This window comes from Mesoplodon densirostris, chromosome 4, assembly GCF_025265405.1.
Source record: "Mesoplodon densirostris isolate mMesDen1 chromosome 4, mMesDen1 primary haplotype, whole genome shotgun sequence".
Lineage (NCBI taxonomy): Eukaryota > Metazoa > Chordata > Mammalia > Artiodactyla > Ziphiidae > Mesoplodon > Mesoplodon densirostris.
In genome coordinates, this window is record NC_082664.1 from 88,456,933 (window position 1) to 88,481,793 (window position 24,861).

Genomic DNA, 24,861 nt, shown 5'->3' on the forward strand with positions numbered 1-24,861 from the left:
GAAAATCCCACATGCCACGGAGTGGCTGGGCCCGTGAGCCATGGCTGCTGAGCCTGCGCGTCCGGAGCCTGTGCTCCGCAACGGGAGAGGCCACAACAGTGAGAGGCCCACGTACCGCAAAAAAAAAAAAAAAAAAAAGGAGTGGGAACAGGGGAGTGGTAATATCTATAGCCAGAGTCAAATACTATTTTGGAAAGCTTTATTGTCTACTTTAATGGGTCCTGAATATATCACAAGTCCAGTCCTTACTGCCTAGCACTTAAGGAAGAAAGGTCTAATGTCACTGTACAGGGGTTGAAGTAGGTACCAAAGGAAAAGCAGTTTCCACCACCTCCAAGGAGCAGGAGCTGTTGCTCTTCAGGAAGGAGGATGCTGGTATGATTGTGTAACATTAACGGCCATGGCACACATGTTGTGTCAATCTGATACTCGAAGCTCAGTCCTGTAGACAAATCAATAACAGTCACTCCAGGAACTGAGGAGGAATGAATCCAGACCCCTCCAACCAACAAAAGCTTCCCATTGACCACATGAGCTGTGTGGGAGTACCTTGGGGTAATGGGAGGCTGGATGGCTATTGATTCCCAGATGAATCCACAAGAGACTGGTTTCAGAAAGAGTACAGAGCTCAACGGCTCCTCAGAAGCACCCAGACCTCCAGCAATGAGGGCTCCCCCTTGACAGCTGCAGGCACTGTGGGAATGCCGACCTTCAGGTACTTCTCCCTCCACTGGGATCCTGACCCAAGCCATTGTCCCCACATGTAGGAAATGCCAGTCACTTAGTACGGGTTCTGCCACACTGCGGCCCCCATACACAAACAAATATCTCTGATTCTCATAGGACACTTCTGTTGTTGAATGGCGCCAACATGACAAAGTGGAATCTTCTTCTGGGCCGACCTTTGTGACTGTGACATTTAGGTCCTCAGGGTTATTATCCTCACTCTTGCAAAAAAGAAGTTGGAGAATCCCCAAGGCTGGAGTTACTGGGGACAGTCTCCCTCCCAAAACCAGAACCTGAGTATCTGAAAGTCTTGTCATGGTGTGATAAAGGCGTCCATCCCACTGAGCTCCAGTCCCCCAACTGCATATTTGGTTGCCTTTCCATTCAAAATCACAGTATCTTGAGAGCAAGTGAAACTTTCTCACTCGGCAATGTCGCCCCTCCTGCTCTCCAAATCCTCCAGCACTGAGAATAAGACCTGGGCTCAAAAGGACTGAGGCGTGGCCGTATCTCTTAAGGTCTGGGCCCTGGCTATCACCAGTGACTACACTGGCAGGGAAGACTCCTGATGGGGAAGCAGGATCTATCCGAGGAAACGTCTCTGAGGGTGGAAACACCAGAGTTTGGGAGAGGGCGTCTCCCCGAGAAGCGGCCAGAATGAAATAGTGGGCGCACTTCAGATGCCACTCCTCAAATTCGTCGAAAGTTTCGAGATTTTCCACGCGCCGGCGTTCTTCTGCGGGAAGAAAGCAGCGATAGAACTCATTCATGTCCATGGCACGGCAGGCGGTCCAGCCGGCCTGAAGGAAGCGCTGCTGCTGGGCTTCCGCGTCGGGAAAGCGGTCCAGGCCATGCAGGGGAGAATTCAGCTGCCGAAAATGTTGCTGCATGAACTCGCCAAAGGCGTCACGCGGCCTCATCTGCTCGTAGACGACGAAAAGGGCATTAGAAAAACGCTGGGCGGCCCAGGCGATGAGGGCCGCGGCATCATCCGGCTCGAGGTAGGTCAGCACGGCCTCAGCCAGAAGCAGAGTCGGTGCGGCTGCGTCAAGGCCCGCGGTGCCCAGGGCGTGGTCCAATCGCTGCAGCTGCCGCAGGTCCAGGCCCAGGATGCAGTAGTCCGAGCTCTCAAAGCACAACGTGTACCCGGGTTCCCCGCTCTGGAAAGGACCAGTTAACGCACACAGTTCCGGCGTATCTCGAATCCTCTGCGCTTTGCGCTGTGCCACGTCCGGAAAATCTACCTCCCAGACGGCAGCCCGGGTCAAGCGGCCCGCAGTTTTGAGGCGAAAATACAGCGAGTCAGAGCCAGCGCCGAGCGACAGGATCTGGGCGCGAGGCGCGCCGGGGACCGCGCACGTCCCCTTCAGGAAGGCGCGCACGCAGTGCCGCACGGCGCGTGCGCGGACGTAGTAGCCACGGTGGATGAGCGGCGCGCGGCGCGCGGTCCCTGGAACTAGCAAGGCGGCGAAGGCGTCGTGCACGTACCCGCGCGCAGCCAGGGAGGTCTTGCTGACGGCGCTGCTGTCGTTGGTGCTCTGCACTGCCCCGGCCCGACGCTCGCGGCTCCGCGGGCCCATGGTGAGGGAACTCAGGAGCGACGGTCCGTCCCGGTGGTGAGCTGCTCTTTCGTTTCCCAGTAGCCACCTCACGGACTCTGTACGGAAAAATCACCCCACCGCACCCCGCTCCGTGACGCCTCTTCCTTGGACAGGTGTGCGTCACTTCCGGGAAGAGCGCACCTCGCCAATCAGGGTTGAGGAGGGTGCAGCTGGCGCTGACATTCGGCTGTGATTGACGTTTCTTTGATTCTCTGGGACTGCGGTTTCGCGGCAAGACTGACGACTGCGGCTTATTGTGGACACGTGGACTGTGTCAGGGAAGCGCGGGTTACCACTTTTCTACAAGCCTTCCTGTCTGAAGTGAAAATTTAAGCTGTCATAAGTTGACTCAACTGTTGACAAAAATCTTTAAGAGGTGAGTCTGTGGGGACTGACAACCAGAGCTCCTTGGACGGCAGGGTCTGCATTGAGTGTCTGGTAGGGGCAAAGCAGGGTTAGAACCACTGACTTTGGTGGGCAAGGAGAAGAGGTCGCTCCTCGGGTGCTAACTACGAGTACTTTATTAAGAGATCCCATTTAAATCTGACAACAAGCCAGTGAGGCCAGGTGCAAAATGAAGAAACCTTTACAGAAGTTGTGACTCACCCAATCAATGTTTCCCCACAGATGTACACTATTGATTGACTTGTATTCCCGGCTCTGTGCTAAGCTGACAATAAGTAAACCACTCAGCCTCTTGTTTCTCAGCTGTAAAATGACATTCCCCTCCACATTCAAAGTTCTGTTTTCTAGGACAAAGTTGAATATGTCTGTGGAAGAGGGAATCATGGAAGAGAGGTGATTATTCCCTCTGATACGGTCTGAGTCTTGGAGGTTTAAAATAAGTTTCTAATTTGGGTATTTGGGAGTCGTCACCCATAAGAAATCGCTTGCAGAGATATTTACGGGATTTGTAACTTATTAATTGGGATTTGGTGACTGAGATGGAGAAGGAAATCAGGATGACTATAAGTATGGTTACCTTGAAGCAGCGTAGCATAATGATGAAGGGCATGAGTTTTGGAGTCCAGCCAATTTGGATTTGGATACTGGAATTGTGTCATTTAGATCTGGTGTTTAAGAGCTCTTAATGACTTTAGGGAGAGCAATTTCTGTGGAGTAGTAAGGGCAGAATCCATGTTATAATGAATGGGAGATAAGTAAATGGAGGCAGCTCAAGTTTAGCTCAGAAGGAAAGAAGAGACAGGGCAGTAGTTAAAGGGGAATGGGGGATAAAAGAAAGTTTGTTTTTATTTTTATTTTTTAAGGTGGAAGCAAGTACTGTACTTACCTGGTGGTTCCCTGAGGGAAATTAGCAACTGGAGAGAGAGAGGTTGATGAACAGAAAAGTGAGAAGATTAGAGGAGTAATGACTTGGAATAGATAGGAAGGAATGGGATCCTGGGCACAAATTAGTCTTGGGGACAGGAGAATGAATCCTCTTTCTCTGATTCATGAGAGAAGAAGGAGTATAGATAAAGATAAATTTAAGTGTGAGGGAAAGCAGAGAGAAATAGAGGGAATTCATGTCTGAAGGCTTTCGTTGTCTCTATAAAGGTAGTGACTGAGTTGTAAAGTTCAGCCTGAGGCAGCTGGGTCTATGGAACGCTTGAGGAGTTTGGAATTGGAATGGGAGAAGGACTCCCCTGAGCTTGCTGGACTTTGAGATGGTCATTTCTAAAATGAGGGGATTAAGTGCTGCTTTGTGTGGTGTTTCAGGGTTTATCGAGGGTCAAAGAGAAAAAAAAAAGTTGTAGGACTTTGAAAAAAATATACTATGCTGTAGAAATGAATTTTTATATGACAAGTTAGTAAAATGTACATGATATATTAGAACTACTACTTTTTTGGTAAAGAACAGATCAAGAAAAGTGATTCAAGAAGAAAGAGAATGGAGCAAAATTTGTGATTTGGGTGCCTTACAGTTGTTTTCTGGTTATTTGTTAAAAATCTATATTTTCTTATGTAAAATGAGACAGTAATACCTCATGGGTTGTTATGAGAATCAAGTAAAATTACCATCCAAGACATTTAGCAGAATGCCTGGCTCATACTAAGTGCTTAATAAATAGTAACAAGTGTTTTTATTATCCTGAGTTCCCTTTGGGAGGCAGGGGTGGAGGACAGGGAGGAAAAAAGTTCTCTAGGACAGTGGTCCCCAACTTTTTTGGCACCAGGGACCAGTTTTGTGGAAGACGATTTTTCCACGGGGGTGGGGGGCAGGATGCTTTCGGATGATTCAAGCACATTACATTTATTGTGCACTTCTATTATTATTACATTGTAATATATAATGAAATAATTATACTCACCATAATGCTGACAGGAGGCGGAGCTCAGGCTGTAATGCGAGCGATGGGGAGCGGCTGTAAATACAGATGAAGCTTCGCTTGCTCACCCACCGCTCACCTCCTGCTGTGCGGCCCGGTTCCTAACAGGCCAGGGACCAATACCAGTCCGTGGCCCGGGGGTTGGGGACCCCTGCTCCAGGAGAACAGGAGACCTGGTTCTGGCCCTGCTCTAACTTGATGAAATATTAGTACAAATATAGAAAGATCTTATCTCAGTGTGTTGCCCTTTGGCACATCACTCCCACCCCACCTGCTTCTGATCCATGCCAAAGCCAGCCCAGGCAGACTGAATCTGGCAGGGCATGGAATTGTTGATAGCAATAGCTTAGGTAATGATCAGTGAAACAACTTTAAAAAATGTGTAAAAACTGTGCTTGCTTTGGTGGCTTTCAAATTTCCATAGGTTAACATTGTAGCTATTGGGTCAGTAAATTTACTCATAACTAGTTAAGGGGCAATCTGGAGGGTGGTTTGAAATGTGCCACAAAATCAGGTCAGGATCCTAGAGTAGGATTGAAAATTTATATGAAAAGTTAGCCATCTGTAACATTTGTTAACAGCCTGCTATGTAAAATGTCCTAAATGCTTTTTCAGGCTGTCATTCTGTTGTCTAAATGTAAAAGTTCTTCCCTCTTGTAATTCATATTAATAAAAATGTTTTGCAAGGTTTCTAAAAAGTTATTTAATTATTTTATGAACAATTCTGAAAAATAATTTGTTCATTATTTTAATTGATTTATTAAAAGCAATAAGTGAATTATCTAAATTTATTACTTAAATTTTAATTTATTAAAATTATTTCAAAAAGTAATCAGGTATTACATGCAAGTTGTAAAACCTTCAAATTGCACAAAACTTTATAAGGTAAGTAAAAATAAAATTCTGTCCCTTGACCTTTGCCGCTTCCAACCCACTTTCTAGTGCGAACAGTTTTCTATGTATCCTTTCATACCTATTTTAGGAATAAAGATATATATAAATAAGAGTGTGTGTGTGTATACACACATGCTTTGTTTATAAATGTCATCTTTGTAAACAATGTTTTTTGCAACTTACTTTTTGGAAATAATACTATATTATAGAAGTCTTTCCATATAGTCATAGATATTCAGTTGGATGGATATACAATTAATTTAACTGGTACCCTACTGATGGACATGTAGGTTGTTTCCAGTGTTTTGCTATTATAAATAATGCTACAAGAAGTGTATTTGTACGTATCCTATAAGATACAGGATAAATTCCAAAAAGTATGTGGGTTTGTGTGTGTGTCGCCAAAGTACCTTCCAAAAATATCATACCAAGTTCTGCTCCCACCAGAACTTTTACTCTCACCTTCACCCATATTGGGTATTCTTCTGAGCTTCAGATATTTTTCTGAATAATTTTACAAGTTAACTCTTCCACATGAACTTTAAAAATCAATTTCTGGGGCTTCCCTGGTGGCGCAGTGGTTGAGAGTCCGCCTGCCGATGCAGGGGACACGGGTTCGTGCCCCGATCCTGGAGGATCCCACATGCCGCGGAGCGGCTGGGCCCGCGAGCCATGGCCGCGGAGCCTGTGTGTCCGGAGCCTGTGCTCCGCAACGGGAGAGGCCACAGCAGTGAGAGGCCCGCGTACAGCAAAAAAAAAAAAAAAAAAAAAATCAATTTCTAAGGAATAATTTTGGGAATATTTTGATTAACATTTACTTTATAGGTCAATTTATGACAAATTGACTTTACTATGTCAAGGTATGTTTTTCTGTGTTAATGACATCTCTTATGTGCTTCAGTAGAGATATTAAACATATTGATTAAATAGTCTATCTTTTTTCATTTGTTACTATTAAGCACTTACTATGGCATTCTATTAAAATTCTATTAAAATTTATCTCATACTGGGTTAGCCTTTCTGTGGATTTCTATGGCTCTGTCTAGATCTCTACAAACTATTTTCTTAATTGCCCATTTTAATATCTTGGTAACTTATTTAACCCTCTCAGTATCAATTTAGTGATTTTTAATGTGGTAAAAATATTTATTTTGCAAGCTTATGGGGAGGATTATAGATAATATTATTAAAAGTGCTTGCCACTTAACTGGTAGGCTCTGAATGGAAACTGCTATTCTTTTCAACGTCATCATCATTAATATCTGAGGACCATACTTTGAAAATCACTAAATTTCACTTGGAATTTTGTCTTAATTTATAAGCCACCTTCAGAGGTAAAGGGAAATTAGGATTTATTTATCACCTACAAAATGCTGGGCACTGTGCTAGGTGTGAAACTGCACTCCTTCTCGGGTGGGACTCAAACCCACGGGCTGGGGCTCGAACCCACCTGCACCTCAGATTGGGACTTGAACCCATGATCCCTGACTTAGGAGGGACTCATCCTAGGGAGGTAGTATAAGCCATAGTCCCTGTTCTTAGGAAGTTTATATAGTCTGGTGAGGAAGAAAGACAAGTAAATCAGTGATTGAGATACAGTGTGATAAAGTGCTGAGTTAAAGGTAGTCACTGGATTATGTGGGAACATAGAAGAGGGGAATTTAAAGTACTTTATTAATCCTTACAGCTACTCTGCATTTTTATCGAATTTTTATCCCATTTTTACAAATAAAGAAACTGAAGCCATGGGGTTAAAAGTGACTAAGGCCACACAGCTACTTAAGAGCAGAACTGGTAAAAGGATTAACCTAGGTCCATCCGACTCCAATGCCTCTTCCTTTATATATTTTAAATAGTTCAAAAATGTAAACTTTTGGACCCAAAATAGGTCTTATAAATTTCTAGTTTTAGAAGTAGTTTTATAGAAAGTGCTAATAGGTAAAGGAATATACCCTACTAAATTTCAGATTTTAATCCACCTCTTACCAGCTTGAGGGCTTTTCTTATTTCTTGTTCATGTTGTTGGCTCACTTAAGTTAGCTTTGGAGTAGCTTTTGTCTTTAGAGGAATAAATTAACAAAACCTGTTTCTTTGCTTTTGCATCAACATCTGAAAATGTTCACATTCGTTTAAATAGGTGACACTGAGCCCAGAACTGTGTATACTGTTTATCTTATCAAAATGGGTGGAAGTGAAGCAATCTGAAGGAAGTTCAAGACCACAGAACTTACTGACTGGACCACATTGTATTGTTCATGCCAAGAATAAGTGTTTGGAGAAAGACCTTGCTATTCTGCTAAATCATGATGGAGGCAGAAGAACAAGAGCCATGGAAGACAACCTTTTACTCACAATTACCTAAAGTGGTGAGAATTCAACCACGGAATCTGGAGTGTTGCTAATTATAATGACTTCTGTGTTGTTTCTTTTCACAAAAGACAAGTACATTTTATAAGTAGAATTTGCAAACTTTGTACATTTTAAAAGTTACATAGCTACATCTAGTAGGCAGTTTGCCTAGTACAGACTACAAACATCAAGCACCTGGTATGATGCTATGAATCTAGTGCACTTGAGAAGTTTTTACTGATTGTATTCTTATTTTAGGAACTTCATGCCCACTTGAATGGATCCATTAGTTCCAATACCATAAAGAAATTAATAGCCAAGAAGCCAGGTCTTAAAATCCACCATCAGATGACTATGATTGACAAGGGAAAGAAAAGAACTTTAGAAGAGTGAGTTTGGGGAGATTGTGGACATACTTCTTTCTTTCTCTATTTTGCGATTGTAAATAGTATGTAAGGATTCAGATTTTTGTAGTTAAAGGAGTAGGGTGGCCATCTGGTATGGAGAGTATAACTTGACATATCGCATTTTTTCCAACTGTCAGACTGTTGACGGTATTTTTAGTGATTTGTATTGTTTGTGAAGTTACACTATATTGTAATATTCTTTAGACTTGAAAATATAGACTTGTTGGTTTTTTTTCCCCAGTTTCCTGCTACCACTTGGGGTAGGAATTGGGGGGTGGAGAAGGGAAACTATTACTTCCCACATAAAAGTAACGTATGATTTTCAGTCATTTGATTATCCCTCCAGATCAATGTAATTTTTGAAAAACCTATTCTCTAGTTCTTTATAAATATATGATTACTATTAGCCTAAAATCAGTTAATTTAGTGAAGTTTTTGATGACTAAAGTACATTAAAACTTTTCATGTTGCAGATGTTTCCAGATGTTTCAAATTATTCATCAGCTTACTACTGGCCCTGAAGATATTCTAATGGTGAGAAATGAAGTAATTTTTAGACTGGTTTAACAATTAGTAAGTAATTGATGCCCTTCTGTTGTTGCACGTGACCTTTTGCTGTCATCAAGAATCTGATGAAAAATGTTTTCTGCTTTTTTTATGGTAACTCTTTTAAAAAATAATGTAAGACATTTGCCTAAGAGCTAATATCAAAAGATACGTTCATTATAAAAGATATGAGGAAAGAATCAAGATCAGAATCTTCTATTAGGTAGTGGACAATGTGGAGGAGAAAATCTTATCCTGTTTTACATATATATATATGAAATATCTGACCACAGACTTTACATGTATTGCTTGGGATACTTTGAACTGCCCCTGGGTGGACATTATAGAGAATGAAGAAGTTCAAGATGTGCTTACAGATTGAATGATTAATCCCTAGGGAAATTGTCCTTCCCTCTGGGGATGAAGAGCTAGAGGACTCCACTGTGTTGCCTTAGCTGAAGCTCTGTTATACTAGAGTCTGATACGGCAAACTGGCTTCTGTATATTGATCTGACCAGGTTGGCATTTTTAAATATTCTCTTTGTAATTGGAGAGAAGCAGAATCCTATCAGTGTTCTTAACCCGTAGAAAAAATGCAAAGTAAGAAGTGTAACCTGTGTTTCTGGAGGGGTGACTTTTGACTGGTCAAGAAAGAATTTTCCTCCTTGGCTGAGACTGATCCTCATGACAGTTATTAAGTAAATTAATCACCTTTTGGAGGAGGGTTAACTCTAAAAGTTTAGTTCAACAAAAGTTGACTGAGTGCCCACAATGTTCCAAGCACCCTGCTGAAGACTGGGAGATATAAAGATAGATCAGCATGGTCCCTGCCCCTCAGGAATCTATGGTCAGGCAGGAGACAGACCCATAAGAGGATAAATCCAACATCATGAGGTAAGCTCTGTGTTACAGACATGCACAGGGATTTATAGGAACCCAAGGGAGCATTGTCTAATCAGCCACTCAACAGGTACCACTGAACCCTGCTAGGAATGTCCACCACAGGAGGCTCTGTCTCACTTTCTGTTGCTGAGTGTAACAGAGCAAACCTGATAAGATTTTAGATTCTGAGAGCTTCATGGGTATCATATGCCACGCTCATTGTTTCATTCCTTCCAAAGTTGGTAAAAAGCTTTATTAATATGAGGCGAGGAATTAAGATTCTGTAGCATTTGACTTAGTGCTACTTAGACGAACACCTGTAGGTGGTCGAGAGGATGACAGTGAGATGCCCCAGAGAGTGAAATTAATAACATTTACATATAATAAATGAATCATGTGTGGGAGTAAGCCAAGAGATGGTTTACAGATGTGGGACTGAGTGGGGATCACTTAACAGTCAAGTCATGGCGACTGGGTGTAATCTCAAAGAGACAGGATTGAAATGTGACTGAAATAATATTAACTATTGCATGTGCCAGACACTATACTCAAGATGACTTTCTGAGGTGGGCATTTTTTTTTAACATCTTCATTGGAGTATAATTGCTTTACAATGGTGTGTTAGTTTCTGATTTATAACAAAGTGAATCAGCTATACATATACATATATCCCCATATCTCCTCCCTCTTGTGTCTCCCTCCCACCCTCCCTATCGAGGTGGGCATTTTTATTGTTCCCTTTTTGCAGATGAAAAAACTGAGGCCTAAAGAGGTTAAGTGTAACTTGTTCAAGGTCACTCACTGCGAGTAAGTGGCAGAATGGACTATTTTGTCCAATTCCAGAGCCCATGTTCTTTCTCACTCAAGATGTGCAGTCTTACCATCCTTGGAGTAAGCGGAAACTTAACTAATTGTGATGGATTCTATCTGAAGGAAGTACTTGAGTAGATGTTCTCAGTCCAGCGCATAGGAGAGGAAAGCCCAAAGAGCCAAGAGTTGCCCTCGGTACCTGTTGCTGCGTGGAGCAGAAAGGGCTGAATCTGGCCAACACGGATATGGACCCTAGGGAAGTGTTCTTGGACGTGAGCTGGAGATGATTCCACAGGCCTTAATGTGGCCTAGAGAAATCTTCCTCCCATTGCTCTCAATCAGTATTTGCCAGCAACCTTCTGTTGTTGTATTTGGTTTCACACGTACCTCACCATCAAGAAAGGGGGTGCCCTGGATAGTAGATAGGATCGCTTCACACCCTCACTTCCACCCTCGTTGGCAATTCATACATTACAAATAGGCTTCTGCATTAGTCTCCTGTGAGCTGGGGTAGGGTGTCTCTGGGTCTGCTTAGTTCTGGAGCCATGGTAAGATGTGAGTTCCTCACCCTGCAGAGATGAGGCCTGTGCTCTGGTGGTGGCAGTGGCAGCAGCATGGGGTTCCTGAGACAGCAGTGCTATGGGGTCCAGTGCCTGTGATGATGCTGCAGAGGCTGCAGGGTTATGCTCAGTGGTGGAGGAAGCAGTGGTGTCTTGCTTGGTCCAGGGGTGTCACGTGATTTTGAATGCTTTTGTGTTGTCCTGAGCTGTGTAATCTCTGAGGCTGATTCTCCAGACCTCCTGGTGAATCCGAGCCACCCGTTATGTTCATGTTATAATAAATTCCTTTTCTGGCTTTAGTGTAAAGAAAAAAGATGAGGCCCAGATCTTGGATTGCAATGAATCCACCAAGGCGGGGCCACCCACTTAGGTACCGTCTGCGCAACCAGCCAGCCTTGTTCCTTGGCCAGGACGCCGCACCTGCGTGCCCATGTGCACGTGGTCAAAGCAGGTTAAGAGTAGAATACCAGCTGTAAGGACTAACTAGGGCTGGTTGTCACAGCATTTCTAACTTGGTCCTTTTTTCTTCTAGATTTGGTATATTTTAGGGTTGATGGCAATGAAGGAAAACATGCCTTCAGCCTTTAGATATCATTTATCTTGGTGATTTCGTAATTTTTGGAGTGTTGAGTTTTGTGCTAGACTGGATACAGTTTTACTCAAATTTATCACGCATTTTCTTTGCCTAAGAAGAACCTTCCTAGGTACTTCTGGGGGAAATTTAACCCTGCCAGAAAACATTCTTGAAAAATACAACTTATCCCTAAATAACTTGAATAAGAATCTTAAGCCATGACTTTAAATGGTACATCAGTACTACCTAATCATTTTAGTTGCTTATTTCCATAGGTAATGAAATTTCAAATAGTATACACTCATAGGTGGTTTTACTGGTTTTAGTTTTGCCTCTGTTTTATCAGTCTCCTGTTCATTAGGAAATAGAGAAATGGCTAAAAGGGGAGAAGAGAAACAAAAAGTGTGGGTGACATGCAGCTTTGGATTTCATGTGAGTATGGGGGGTGGGTAAGGGGAGCTATTGGAAATGTGGTAGTTTTGGCACAGCCTCCACCAGGGGGGTGACAAAGCAGGTCATCCTCACCATGTGGGAGACTCCCAACACTCCTTGCAAATCAAATTTAATGCATGAAATAAAGATGTAGCATGTGGCATTTTCAATGGGCCGCTTACACTAACATAATCAATATTGCATACATTGCCTTTATTATCAGGTCACGAAAGATGTCATTAAAGAATTTGCAGATGATGGTGTCAAGTACCTGGAACTAAGGAGCACGCCCAGAGAAAATGCTACAGGTAGAATCTAACTACTTCTCAGCAGATGTCTATCTTTTTTCTCATGTGCTTTGATGATGCATGTGTTTGCAAGTTGAGACTATGAAGTATTTACTTTTACACTATTGTAAAAGTAGGGTCAGTGGTCCAGATCTTCTGATGTACATTAATGATGTATGTTATTAATGAGTGAGTTATTCTTAACTTAAAAAATCAGGACAGGATTATCTGTTGAAGGGAAATAAAAACACCTGCAAACATTTTCTTTGTTCTTATTTTTCTCACTCTGAGAAAACACTTTTTCCTTATAGTTGCATTGTCTTAAATAAATGCTAGTTTGAGTTCCCTGCATCAAGGCACTTGTGAGACAATGAGTGGATGCAGAATCACATTTCATGACAATCACTGAAATGAAGGTTATTGAGTCACGTCTCAGGGACTGATGGTATCTTAGACCAGGAGCAAGCTGTGATGTGGCAGAACCTCTCTGGATGGAGATGCGTGGATCTGGATGTGATCTGGAGAAATTTCCTGGGACCCTCTTTCCATAAGAGCAGCATCAGGAGATATTCTGTTGTGCCCTTGGGTCCTCCTTAGCACTTTGTCTGTGACCTAAAGAGGCCCTACCAGATCATCTTGCACCCAGACATGTGTAGCCCAGCATCATTCATGGGGTAAAAATTTTGAAACTACATATAGTAAAGTAAGTGCTGAAATGAGACAAGCAGAAGATTCTTTTTTTTTTAAATTTATATTGGAGTATAGTTGATTTATAATGTGTTAGTTTCTGCTGTACAGCAAAGTGAATCAGTTATACATACACATATATCCACTCTTTTTTAGATTCTTTTCCCATACAGGTTATTACAGAGTACTGAGTAGAGTTCCCTGTGCTATACAGTAGGTCCTTATTAGTTATCTGTTTTACGTGTAGTGGTGTGTATATGTCAGTCCCAATCTCCTGATTTATTCCTCCCCCTGAGCAGAAGATTCTTATCTCACATTTTTAAACTGTAGGATCAGTTCCAAGTTATACTGGTGAGGATAGTGAAAGGGAAGGAAAGAAGAAACCTGCCAATTATTAGGGCTAGTTGACTCTTCAAATGGAGATTCAGAGGGGAATGTCACCTTAAGTATGTAGCAATAGGGGAATAGTTAAATAAAGGTTAATGGAATATTTGGCAACCATTAAAAATATTTGCAAAGACACTTTAATGACGTGAAGACATGCTCAGAATACAGTGTTAAATGAAGGAACAGGATACATATATACCTAGTAGCATCTCATCTGTTCAAAACTATATATCTAGGGGCTTCCCTGGTGGCACAGTGGTTGAGAGTCCGCCTGCCGATGCAGGGGATGCAGGTTCGTGCCCCGGTCCGGGAAGATCCCACATGCCGCGGAGCAGCTAGGCCCGTGAGCCATGGCCACTGAGCCTGCGTGTCCGGAGCCTGTGCTCTGCAACGGGAGAGGCTACACAACAGTGAGAGGCCCGCATACCGCAAAAAAAAAAAAAAAAATATATATATATATATATATATGTTTACACATATACACACACTTAGAAAAACAGCCAGTGGTTATCTCTGAGTGGTGGGATTACAGGTTATTTTTATTTTTCTTCTTTATAATTGTCTGTGTTTTTTCTAGAGATTTTCCACTAAATGTAGACATTTTATAACTGGGGTATGAGAGTATTTTAGAGGAGGTTGTTCTGGAGAGTGCTTTTTGAGAGCACCACAGAAGAGGAGGACTTGAGCACCTGAACTTGAAAGAACATCTCTAGTGCCCTGGATGAGAAACACTGAGTCTGAGCAGGTTTGAGGGAAAAGGAAACCAAGAGAGGATTTTTTCCTGGACAAGCAGGAAAACATTCTGCTAGTAGAGAAAAAAATTTCTGGCATTTTTTTTTAAGGACAGGCCATAGAAAAGGGCTTTTTTTTTTTTTTTCTGGCCACACTATGCACATGGGGATCTTAGTTCCCCAACCAGGGATCGTACCCATGCCCCCTGCAGTAAAAGCATGAGGTCCTAACCCCTGGATCACCAGGGAATTCCCAGAAAAGGGCTTTTGTTATTCTTGTTTTGTTAGAACAAGCATTTAAACTTTTTATAGCAATTTGTGAGAGTAGTTTTTTTTTTTTTTTTAATTGAATATTTATTTATTTATTTTTGGCTGTGTTGGGTCTTCGTTGCTTGCGCAGGCTTTCTCTAGTTGCGGTGAGCAAGGGCTACTCTTCGTTGCGGTGTGTGGGCTTCTCATTGCGGCGGCTTCTCTTGTTGTGGAGCATGGGCTCTACGTGCGTGAGCTTCAGTAGTTGTGGCTCACAGGGTCTAGAGCACAGGCTCAGTAGTTGTGGCACACAGGCTTAGTTGCTCTGCAGCATGTGGGATCTTCCCGGACCAGGGCTCGAACCCCTGTCCCCTGCATTGTCAGGCGGATTCTTAACCACTGCACCACCAGGGAAGTCCTGAGAGTAACTTTATGTCTGTTGAATTTGAGAATAATTTTTAAACAAGCTTGAATTTTATGTCTTTTTTTTTAATTTCATTTTTCTAGTATTTCATTTTTTTTCAATTTTATTAAAGCATAAATGGTATTTACTAAAATGTATCCATAACTCATCTTTAACCATACCCGTATCACACATAAAGTGAAAATGTATTTGTTCATATAGGGATGCTGATGTTGAAGGATGAAGTAGTTGATGATCTCTTTAAAAATGTTTTATTTGTGTCCTTTCCAGGAATGACTAAAAAGACTTATGTGGAATCTGTACTTGAGGGTATAAAACAGTCCAAACAAGAAAACATAGACATTGATGTTAGGTAAGAAGCATTGTACCTTAGTGGTCACCATTTAAAATAGTAGAATGTGAAAAATTTACTCTTTTGAGCCAGAGTATAGTGGATTTTTATAAATCAAACAATAACCGATTTTTATCTTTTAATAAAAAACAGAGTCAAGAACCTTGTGTTTAAAGTTGAGAATGCAATTCTGAATTTTTTCGTGTGGCAGTGAAGTTCTGAGTCCTGTTGCTCTTGTGAAGTATGGCTTCCCATGGCTCTTCAGCGAAAATCCAGGCTTCTTACTATGGCCTGCAAGGTCCCACGTGGCTGCCTTTCTTACTTCAACAGCCTCATCTGGACCACTGGTCACTTATCACTCACTGGCCCACCCTCTGTTCCTCAAGTAGGCCAAGACTGTCCCACATCAGCACCTTTGTACTTCCTGTTACACCTCCACTGTATCCTCGCATGGCTGGCTTCTCATTATTCAGGTCTCAATGTGGCTGTCACTTCCTCAGAGGGGCCTTCCTTGACCACCTTATCTAAAGTGCCTCCCCACATCTTCTAGTCACCCCGTTTATTTCCGTTATGGCACTCTTCTTAACAAGATCAGAAGTCTTCTTGTTTTATTTGTATATAAACACTCACCCGCTAGAGTGTAAATTCAGTGAGGCCAGGGCCCTTGTCTTTTGATTCACCACTACCCCACCAGTACTTAGAACAGAGCTGGCACATAATTAGGGCTCAGTAAGTCCTTGAAGGAAGAAAGGAAGAAAGCTAACTATAGTTTCTGGCTATAAAATCTCTCGAAATTAAGCTTAACTGGACTAATACCCCAATTTAAAAAAAAAAAAAACAGGCAAAAGGCAAGAGAATTCAGAAAAGAAGACATACAAATGGCCAATAAATGTATAGAAAACTATTTAACTTCACTAATCAAATAATTTTAAAAAGAACTATTACAATGCCATTTCAACAGGCACCCCGCTCCCCAAAAAGAATATTAACCAGTGTTTGTGAACTTACACACTGCTGGTGAGCATATGTAATTAATAAAACCTCTCTAAATAGGTATTAAGATCTATAAAAATAATTTCCCTCTGTGATCCAGTAACTCTGTTCTAGAAATGTATCCTAAGGAAATAGATTGATTAATGTTAAGATTCTTCACAGTAGTGTTATTTATAACAAAAAGTAGAAAACATCCTAAAATGTCCAACAATCAGAGGACAATTACATTATGTTATATTCATATGATTTATATTGTTTTCTAACATTATTTAATGGCAGGGGAAATTGTTAAGTGGAAAAAAAAGACTGCATTTTATATATAGTTGATCCAAATTTTGTAAATAAATCTATGCTGGAGGGATTTCTTTATTTTGTGAATAAATAGATAAACTAATAAATGCTGGAGGAAAATTACACAATATTAACGGGGGTTCTCTGGGTATTCGATTCCTTGTAGGAATCCAGCTAATGTATGAAGAATGAATTTGTATCAGCTATTGGATGCATGTTAGAATTAGAATATTACCAATCTTGTAACCCTTAATGAAATAAGGGATCTAAGCCTCCTGGTGAAAGAACCATCACCACCTATGAAATCCTCTTGCCTCAGTATTGAATCTGATCTGATTAAGCCTCTAGACTAGATCCAGTTTCCAATTCATAGGAAATACAAGAGACAGGAGAACATGTTATCAACATGGGGATTCAATCAGCAAAATCAGATGTGGGAAACTTTATAGGAAAAATGATGTGGTTTCTTCAACAAATAAATTCAAGAAAAGAGGCCAGGGGGAGGTGTGAGGTAGAGGGTGGAGGCATGGGGGAAGTGGCTATAGATTAAAAGAGACTTGAGACACACTGACCAACACAATGTTTGGACCTTAGTTGGATTCCGAATCAAACTGTAAAAAACAAATACATGAACCAAAAAACAGGAGATAGAACTTTGAACACTAACTAGATATTTGGTGCTGTTTAGGAATTTATGTCTCATTCCTTATGGCAAAGTAAGATGTCAAGTTAATCAGGCTGTAGTTTTCCAGTAAGATGCAGTCCATGTAGCCTGCCATACCTCTCTGGCCATACTCAAGAGTTGTCTTTTTCATCTACACAATCAATACTCATTTTCAACTGTGTTTTTCTTGTATCAAAGGTATTTGATATCAGTCGACAGAAGAGGTGGCCCTTCAGTAGCCAAGGAGACTGTTAAACTTGCTGAAGAGTTCTTCCTTTCTACTGAGGATACAGTTCTTGGCCTTGACCTCAGTGGAGACCCTACTGTAAGTTACTTTTCCAAAATATATTTTATTTCTAAAAGGTAGAATCAGTTTGTGGGATGAGGATTAGCTTGGAGCATCCTGCTTTCTCCAGAGGTCCAACAGACTCTCTGTGTGGATGAAGCCCTCTCCTGCCCTGGGTGACCAGAATGTCTATAGCAACTGCTCTCAGACAGGGTTCTGTGAAAGAATTAAGCCCCCTAAAAAAAGAGAAAAAGATTTGCATGACAATATGATTATTTTATTTTGGTTCACAGCTAGTACCATTCTACTAGAGAAGTTAATTTATTAACATGTAATCCATGTCTAATGCTTAATTATGGCTAGGGCTTAATTGTCTCACAGAAGCCCCAGTTGAGAAAGGCTGGTCTAGAGCTTCTTGGTCAGATTCAAGCAGGGCGCCTCAGCTGTAGCACTACTGACATTTGGGGCCAAAGAATTCTTTGTTGTAGGAGGGTGTCCTGTACATTATCAGACGTTTAGCAGCGTCCCTGGCCTCTACCCGATAGATACCAGCACCCTCTTAGTTGTGACAACCAAAAATGTTTGTAGGCATTACCAAATGTCCCCTGGAGGGCAGCAGCACCCCCGTTGAAAACCATTGAATTAGAGAGTCCTGTGAACCTGGTTCTTAGGGCTTTGTCGAACCCTGGGCTGTTCTGGCCTTGTTTCATCCGTTCATGTGATAGAAGCTTTCTTTACTAATCATGCTGGTTCCTGAATCAGGTGAGTTCTCCTTCTTAGCTTTAGATATCTAGATATCCTTCCAAAAGTAAAATTTGGTGACTGTTACATCAAGCTTAGCTGATTGTCATCAGGTTCCCTGATACTTAAGATTCTTGAGGGCAAGGACTGTGTCTGTGCCAGCTTTGAATTCTCTAACATGTCTAGCACTCTGTAGATACTTAATAAACAAAATGTGCAAATAAGTCCATCTGCCGTTTTTTCTTTTCTGCCATTATTTTATTTCTTTTTTTATTGAGACAGAGAACCCAGTTCTTCAGTTTGCCTATACTCATACATCCTCATTTTAACTTTTGTCTTCAAGGTAGGACAAGCAAAAGACTTCTTGGAACCTCTTTTAGAAGCTAAAAAATCAGGTCTGAAGTTGGCATTGCATCTTTCAGAGGTAAATAATATCGTAAAATTAGGCTGGAGAGGGTAGATTACAATGGAAAATAATTAATGGAAAATAATAATCATTTGTACATGGCTAAAGATAGACCTGGCTTGGGAAAACATTTTTAGAAAGAGAAAGTGGAAATATTTTTGTGTAAATTATAATGATGAAGGCATAACGTGCTTTAGTCCCTCACATTACTGTGTCTATGTTTTTCTGGTTCCTGGGGTTGGCTGTTGACGTGCACTACGGTTGTGTCCTTAAAACAGCTTAATTGACACCTTGCTAGAGAAAATGCATGAATTTATATCAGCAGCCTTGTTATCAGCAAGCTGACACTGAGAAAAGCATGAGTTTGTCTCACCTGTCCTTGCAGGGAAGGGACCTGAATGTGTCACATACACTGGCAAGAAAGGAAGTAGCTCATTATCATTTTATAAGGCTCAGCAGAAGATCAAGTGCCCCTGTGGCCCCAGCTCCTTGGCAGCATGAGCACAGTGCAGATAATGCACAGAGAGTAGCTGGAGAACAGTCATTTTCTTAATCAGCACATCCCTGTGAGACAAGCAAGGGACTCTCCTGGAATTTTCCCCATTTTACAGACGGATTTACTTTCTACCTCAGTACTTCTACCTATTTCTTTTCTTTCTTTTTTTTTTAACATACAAAAAGCTGTACATAATTATACAACTTGATGAATTTGGATTTGTTTCTTTATTTTTATTATTTATTTATTTATTTTTATTTTTGGCTGCCTTGGGTCTTTGTTGCTGTGTGCGGGCTTTTCTCTAGTTGTGGTGTGCGGGCTTCTCATTGGTGACTTCTCTTGTTGCAGAGCACGGGCTCTAGGCACGCGGGCTTCAGTAGTTGTGGCACACGGGCTCAGTAGTTGTGGCTCACGGGCTGTAGAGCACAGGCTCAGTAGTTGTGGAATACGGGCTTAGCTGCTCCGCGGCATGTGGAATCTTCCCGGACCAGGGCTCGAACCCATGTCCCCTGCATTGGCAGGCGGATTCTTAACCACTGCGCCACCAGGGAAGTCCCTAAATTTGTTTGTTGAATGCAGGAAATAATACTTAGTCTTCTTAGCTCGTATGATTATTTTGAGAACTAAGGTCTTGATTTAAAGACCAGGGAAAAACTTGGAGCTTCGTGTCAGTACTGGCTCTTTTTCATATCTACAAGCAGAGAGTCAGTAATCTAGTGGCAGAACTTAAAATCTAAGATCCATGTTTCCACACTCTGATCAAAAGATCTTTCACGTGTAGGACACCCTCTAGTTGACCAGACTGATGCCAGATTGAAGTCATTGGTCAGGATAACAGAACAGCCAGCATGAGGCCAGTTACCTCTGGCCTTTGTGGACAGCATCAGAACCTGCTCTTTCCCTTAATTTCTGTGGCTTTTCTTGTTTGGTCCATTGGATATAAAACATTTCATTTCAACATGTTATGGTCATTTGTCTTTTAGGCTATCTAGGAGATGAAGAGCACAGCCAGACATTTTCATGGTAGTTGTGGTTTGCACTTAGCTAGCCTTGTCAAGATAGAACATAAGCGCACTGTATGTGGATGGAGTCTGGGCACCGGAGTCAGATGGAGCCAGGTTTCACCCTTATCTCCACCATTCACTAGCTCTGTGAGCCTGGACAGCTTTTCTTTAAAATGCTTTATATTTTTAGCTACAAAAGTTATATGTATCTGAAGAAAATCCACGTGTACAGAAATAGTGTAAAGTAGAAGTAAAGAAATAAAAAATGAAAGGTCCCCTTCAGTTCTGCTCCTAAGTTGATCCTATTAACAGTTTTGTTATTTATATATATATTTTCTATCCCTTGCTGTAATATGTATGAAGACATATACACAACACAGAACACACATATGCATATAGAGTTGTGAGATTTTGTTTTTGAGAATTACTTTTTCTGAGTTTTGATTTCTTCATCTTAATGCTTTGTATGATTCTTGTGAGGTTTAAAGGAGAATGTGTGTGAAAAGGCTATTGGCTTCATAGTTACTATCATCAAAATGAATCTAGAAGAATATTGGGAAATAAATGGGAAGATAAAAGGCAAAGAAGAGAGCTGGAAGGTCTAAGTGGTTCAGCTTCCCAGAATGTCTGCATTACCTTCCCAGAGGGACAAAATACCTGGCTATAGAAAAAAGTACTTTTAAGAACCACTGAAAGAGGTTATTGATGCCCTCTTTCCCCTTTTTTTGAGATTCCAAACCAAAAAAAAGAAACACAGGTACTCCTGGACCTGCTTCCTGACCGAATCGGGCATGGCACATTTCTCAACTCCTTGGAGGGAGGATCCCTGGATCTGGTGGACTTTGTGAGGCAACACCAGATACCGCTCGGTAAGGCTTAAGGCTTTAGGTCCTCCAGGCAACTCACTGTCCCTTCCTCCCCAGCCCCCAGGTTGCAATTCATATGTAGAGAAGCACTGTTCTAAATATATAAATATCATTTAGAAGTTAAGTGATGCTTTCTCAGCCTTATTTATTAAGTAACAGGAAGTTCTAGCTCCCATTAGAGTATTAAGCTCCATGAGACCAGGGCCCTTATCTGTCTTGTTCACTGCCACATCCTCCAGTTCCTGGAACCAGGTATTATATTGAGGGAATAAGGGTCATCTAGTATTTTGGAATGACTTTAACCAATTTACATATGTTATGAAAATGTATACTATTTATTTAAAAATTAAGACTTATGCAAGATTCCAAGTACGTTTTTATATGTCTGTTAACCATCACACACTTGCTTGTCTGCATGTGTATACCTGGAGCTTTTTTTTTTTTAATTAATTTATTTTATTAATTTTTTTAAATTTTTCATTGCTAGTATAGAGAAATACAGTTGATTATTTTATATTTATCATGTGTTATGTGACATTGCTGAACTTACTTATTCACCATTACTTTGTAGAATAAGAGTGATGAGAGCTGACATCTCTCCTTGTTCCCTATCTTAGGGAAAAGCATTCAGTCTGTCACTGTTAAGTATAATGTTAGCTATAGGGTTTTTATTTTTATTTATTTATTTATTTTGGCTGTGCTGAGTCTTCGTTGCAACTCGTGGGCTTCTCTAGTTGTGGCGCGTGGGTTTAGTTGCCCTGCGGCATGTGGGATCTTAGTTCCCCAACCAGGGATTCAAGCGCGTCCCCTGCATTGGAAGGCGGACTCTTAACCACTGGACCACCAGGGAAGCCCCCCTGGAGCTATTTTTATTTAACAACAAATACTTATGAAGTGCCTACTCTGTTGCAGTCACTGTTCAAATTGCTGGGAATACAGCAGTAAACAAAACAGACTGTTTCTTTCTCAGGGAACTTATATTCTAGCATAGGTAAGAGAGACAGTAAGCAAATACACAAGAAAATATCAGTGTTAAGTTCTTTGAAGAAAATTAAACAAGCCAGTAGAATAGTGATGAGATAACCACTTTGGACTGTATAGTTGGGGAAGGCCTTTCTGATGAGGGAAAGAAGCAGTTGGCTGAAAACCTCTTTACTTAATGATGAATTCACTGAACTTACAAATTTAACAATTTGCAGTAACACCTGTGTGGATGTGTTTTTTAACTAACATAGAGTTTTTCAGCAATTCATAATGGGTGAGATTTCTTTTCTTTTTACTAAGGAAATTTTTAAACCTCTACAAAAGTAGAGGATCTTGGAAACCACTTGCACAGTGATCTTACTTGGTGTGGTGGCCTGGCTCTGCTCTGAGCAGGGGCAGGTTGGGTTTGCCATTGCTGGGACTGAGTGGCCCTGTGTTGCAGCCACCTTACTCAAGGGAGCAGATGCCATCAAGTCAGTGAAGTATTTTACTCTGGCTGGGGAGCCGGGCACAGCTTTTCAAGGCAGGAGTTTTATAATCATAGAAGTCGTTCTTAAGATGGACTTGCAGCAGGCAGTGAATGGATGGTTGTCTGAGTAAAGGAGTTCAGAGGTTTTCTTTGAAGCCATAGAAGAAGTCCATTTCTGCTCTTGGCTTTTTATAATACTGTAACCCTCGACAGTGCTACCACTTTCTTACCTTTACTTTAGCTCCCACTGTAAGACCAGGAAGAAGTGCAGCAACCCTTCAAAGATTCCTTCTGCTCCCTTATCACGATACTTCCCTGCCTTCTTCATGGTGACTGGCTTATCACACCCCTCTTTCTTCCCCTTCTTTGGTAAAAGAAAGGGAGAAGCACAGGGCTGTGAAGGGGATGTTAATTCCCTGCCATGAGCTGCAGCACATAGTTCCCACACAACTACACTCATTGGACTACAAATTTTCACATGTAAGAAAAGGTCAGTTTTGTAAAATAATGAACTACTGAAAATTAGCATAGTTTGGAAAGATTTCTCATGTATCTACTTGGTGAACAGTGAATGAGTCTACTAATCTGCTTTTAATAAGAGGCTTCTTCCTTTCCCCTCTTCATCTAGAACTCTGTTTGACCTCGAACGTCAAAAGTCAGACAGTTCCATCTTACAACCAGCATCATTTTGGATTCTGGTACAGCATTGTCCATCCTGCCGTGATCTGTGTAAGGTGTTTTGTTGTGAGGTATTTTGCTCCTCTTTAGTCCCTGAGTTGCCATAGGTCAGACATTCACTACCTAGCTGGTTGCCATGCACACCTTGGGGGTGATGCCCAAGTGGAGGAGTGAGAGGAGATTGGGGCTTGAGAGGCTGCAAAGGGCCAGCGTGACTCTGGTTTGGCTCTATGGGGAAAGGTCCTGGACAATACCTGGGGGAACAACAACAATACTGATGCCCAGCACCCAGCCCTTGCGATTCGGCTTTAATTGATCTGGGGTGAGTCCTGGGCACAGATACATCTTAAAAGCTCCCTCAGTGATTTAAACATGCAGCCATGGTTGAGAGCCACTGCCCTGGTGTTTTATTTTTTGTTCTTAAAAAGGATAAACAAGCCTGTTCAGTCACAGATGTGCATGGATACATTTATAGGCCCCTGTTTAAATTCTTAAAGAAGCATGGTAAATAGGAAAATACTCTAAACGAAAGCTGTTGTTTTTTAAAAAATCATTTCCTCGTTCATTTTGAAACTTTCTTGCTTATGTTGGCAGACCGATGATAAGGGTGTTTTTGCAACACACCTTTCTCAAGAATACCAGCTGGCAGCTGAAACATTTCATTTGACCCAGTCTCAGGTGTGGGATCTGTCTTATGAATCCATCAGCTACATCTTTGCTTCTGACAGCACCAAGTCTGATCTGAGGAAGAAGTGGAATCATCTGAAGCCAAAAGTGTTCCATTTTTAAGCTATAATGAGGTGAACTACTTTCGAGTAGGTATTACAACCTAGATCTCCCTGCTGTATCCCAGTTAGTAAGCTGTCCACTGCTCCCCGTGGAAGCATAGCAGCCAAGTGCTGTGGGCTCCAACACTAGCACCTCACTCATGGCGGAGGCCCAGTAAGTCTCTCTTAAACTGAGTGGCAGGCTCTGAGGTCGTCCATGGCTTAGCTCCATGCTGCTTACAGGAAGGGACTTGAAAGTTGCTGCTCACTGAACTCCCCATTCCAGCAGTGATTTTGGCTTAACAGTCCTTCATTAGTGATCATGAAACTTCAAGAAAATCAGAGTAGGTTCTCATCAGGAAATGTTTTGGAATTACTAGTCTAAATAAGGTGAAGAGAGAAGGAAGAACAGATTGTCGCCAAAACCTTGAAGCCATCTAGCTTGTGATGACAGCTCTGTATTTTGTTGTGCTTACTTTAATCGGACTCCTTTCACTTAAGTATTCCCCAGAACTGTGGACTCCAGGCTACACTGCATACCATGGATTTTTGTGAATCCCAGTAGCCAGGGTTAATCTCCTTTGGGTGGGTGACCCTAAGTGACAGATAAAGCTAGCTTCTGATATCTGCCTTTGCCCTTCTCATGATTAATCCTCCTGGAGTCAAGATACATTTTAGATTTTGAATCGAATAATGGAGAGAGAATTGATCCATTCTTATGTTCATATCTCATCTTCCCTCCCCTACCTGTTTACCATAAAAATAATTCTCTACAGAGTTGACAAGACAGCCTCTATATTCACATTACAGTAAAAGAGAAATGGCAGTGCTCGCTCTCTCTCCCTCTGTATATATATACGAATGTATGTATATATATGTGTGTGTGTGTGTGTGTGTCTGTGTCTGTGTATTAAGTTCTGTGGCATTGGCCATAGAGAATAAGCAATAAAAGGAAGATGATAGTATGGGGAAAATAAAAAGAAATAATAGCACTAAGGAAACAATTGAT

General features: G+C 41.5%; 2 protein-coding genes across 6 annotated transcripts; one reads left to right on the forward strand and one right to left on the reverse strand.

Annotated features, from left to right (window-relative positions):
* Positions 1–150: 150 nt before the first annotated feature.
* Positions 151–2,427, reverse strand: LCMT2 (leucine carboxyl methyltransferase 2). Its single transcript, XM_060096712.1, has one exon. The coding sequence runs from the start codon at positions 2,304–2,306 to the stop codon at positions 246–248; it is 2,061 nt and encodes a 686-aa protein (XP_059952695.1). The 5' UTR covers positions 2,307–2,427; the 3' UTR covers positions 151–245.
* On the forward strand, positions 2,138–24,681 carry ADAL (adenosine deaminase like). 5 transcript variants are annotated; one of them, XM_060096713.1, is made up of 11 exons: positions 2,138–2,703; positions 7,689–7,917; positions 8,159–8,289; positions 8,781–8,841; positions 12,335–12,419; positions 15,147–15,228; positions 17,354–17,480; positions 18,526–18,606; positions 20,819–20,957; positions 23,036–23,136; positions 23,680–24,681. In XM_060096713.1, the coding sequence occupies exons 2-11, from the start codon at positions 7,855–7,857 to the stop codon at positions 23,872–23,874; spliced, it is 1,065 nt and encodes a 354-aa protein (XP_059952696.1). In that variant the 5' UTR covers positions 2,138–2,703; positions 7,689–7,854; the 3' UTR covers positions 23,875–24,681. The 5 variants fall into 5 exon arrangements, with proteins under 5 accessions (XP_059952696.1, XP_059952697.1, XP_059952698.1 ...); XM_060096714.1 differs by lacking the exon at positions 7,689–7,917; XM_060096715.1 differs by lacking the exons at positions 2,138–2,703; positions 7,689–7,917; positions 8,159–8,289 and adding exons at positions 9,251–9,371; positions 12,041–12,111.
* The last annotated feature ends 180 nt before the right edge of the window (positions 24,682–24,861 follow it).

Bases quoted from the DNA above. Each gene is read 5' to 3' on its own strand.
- LCMT2 (XM_060096712.1), bottom strand. From the start codon at position 2,306: ATGGGCCCGCGGAGCCGCGAGCGTCGGGCCGGGGCAGTGCAGAGCACC.
- ADAL (XM_060096713.1), top strand. From the start codon at position 7,855: ATGATGGAGGCAGAAGAACAAGAGCCATGGAAGACAACCTTTTACTCA. The intron at 7,918-8,158 runs GTGAGAATTCAA...TTCTTATTTTAG, and splicing joins ACTCACAATTACCTAAAGTG to GAACTTCATGCCCACTTGAA. The intron at 8,290-8,780 runs GTGAGTTTGGGG...TTCATGTTGCAG, and splicing joins AAGAAAAGAACTTTAGAAGA to ATGTTTCCAGATGTTTCAAA.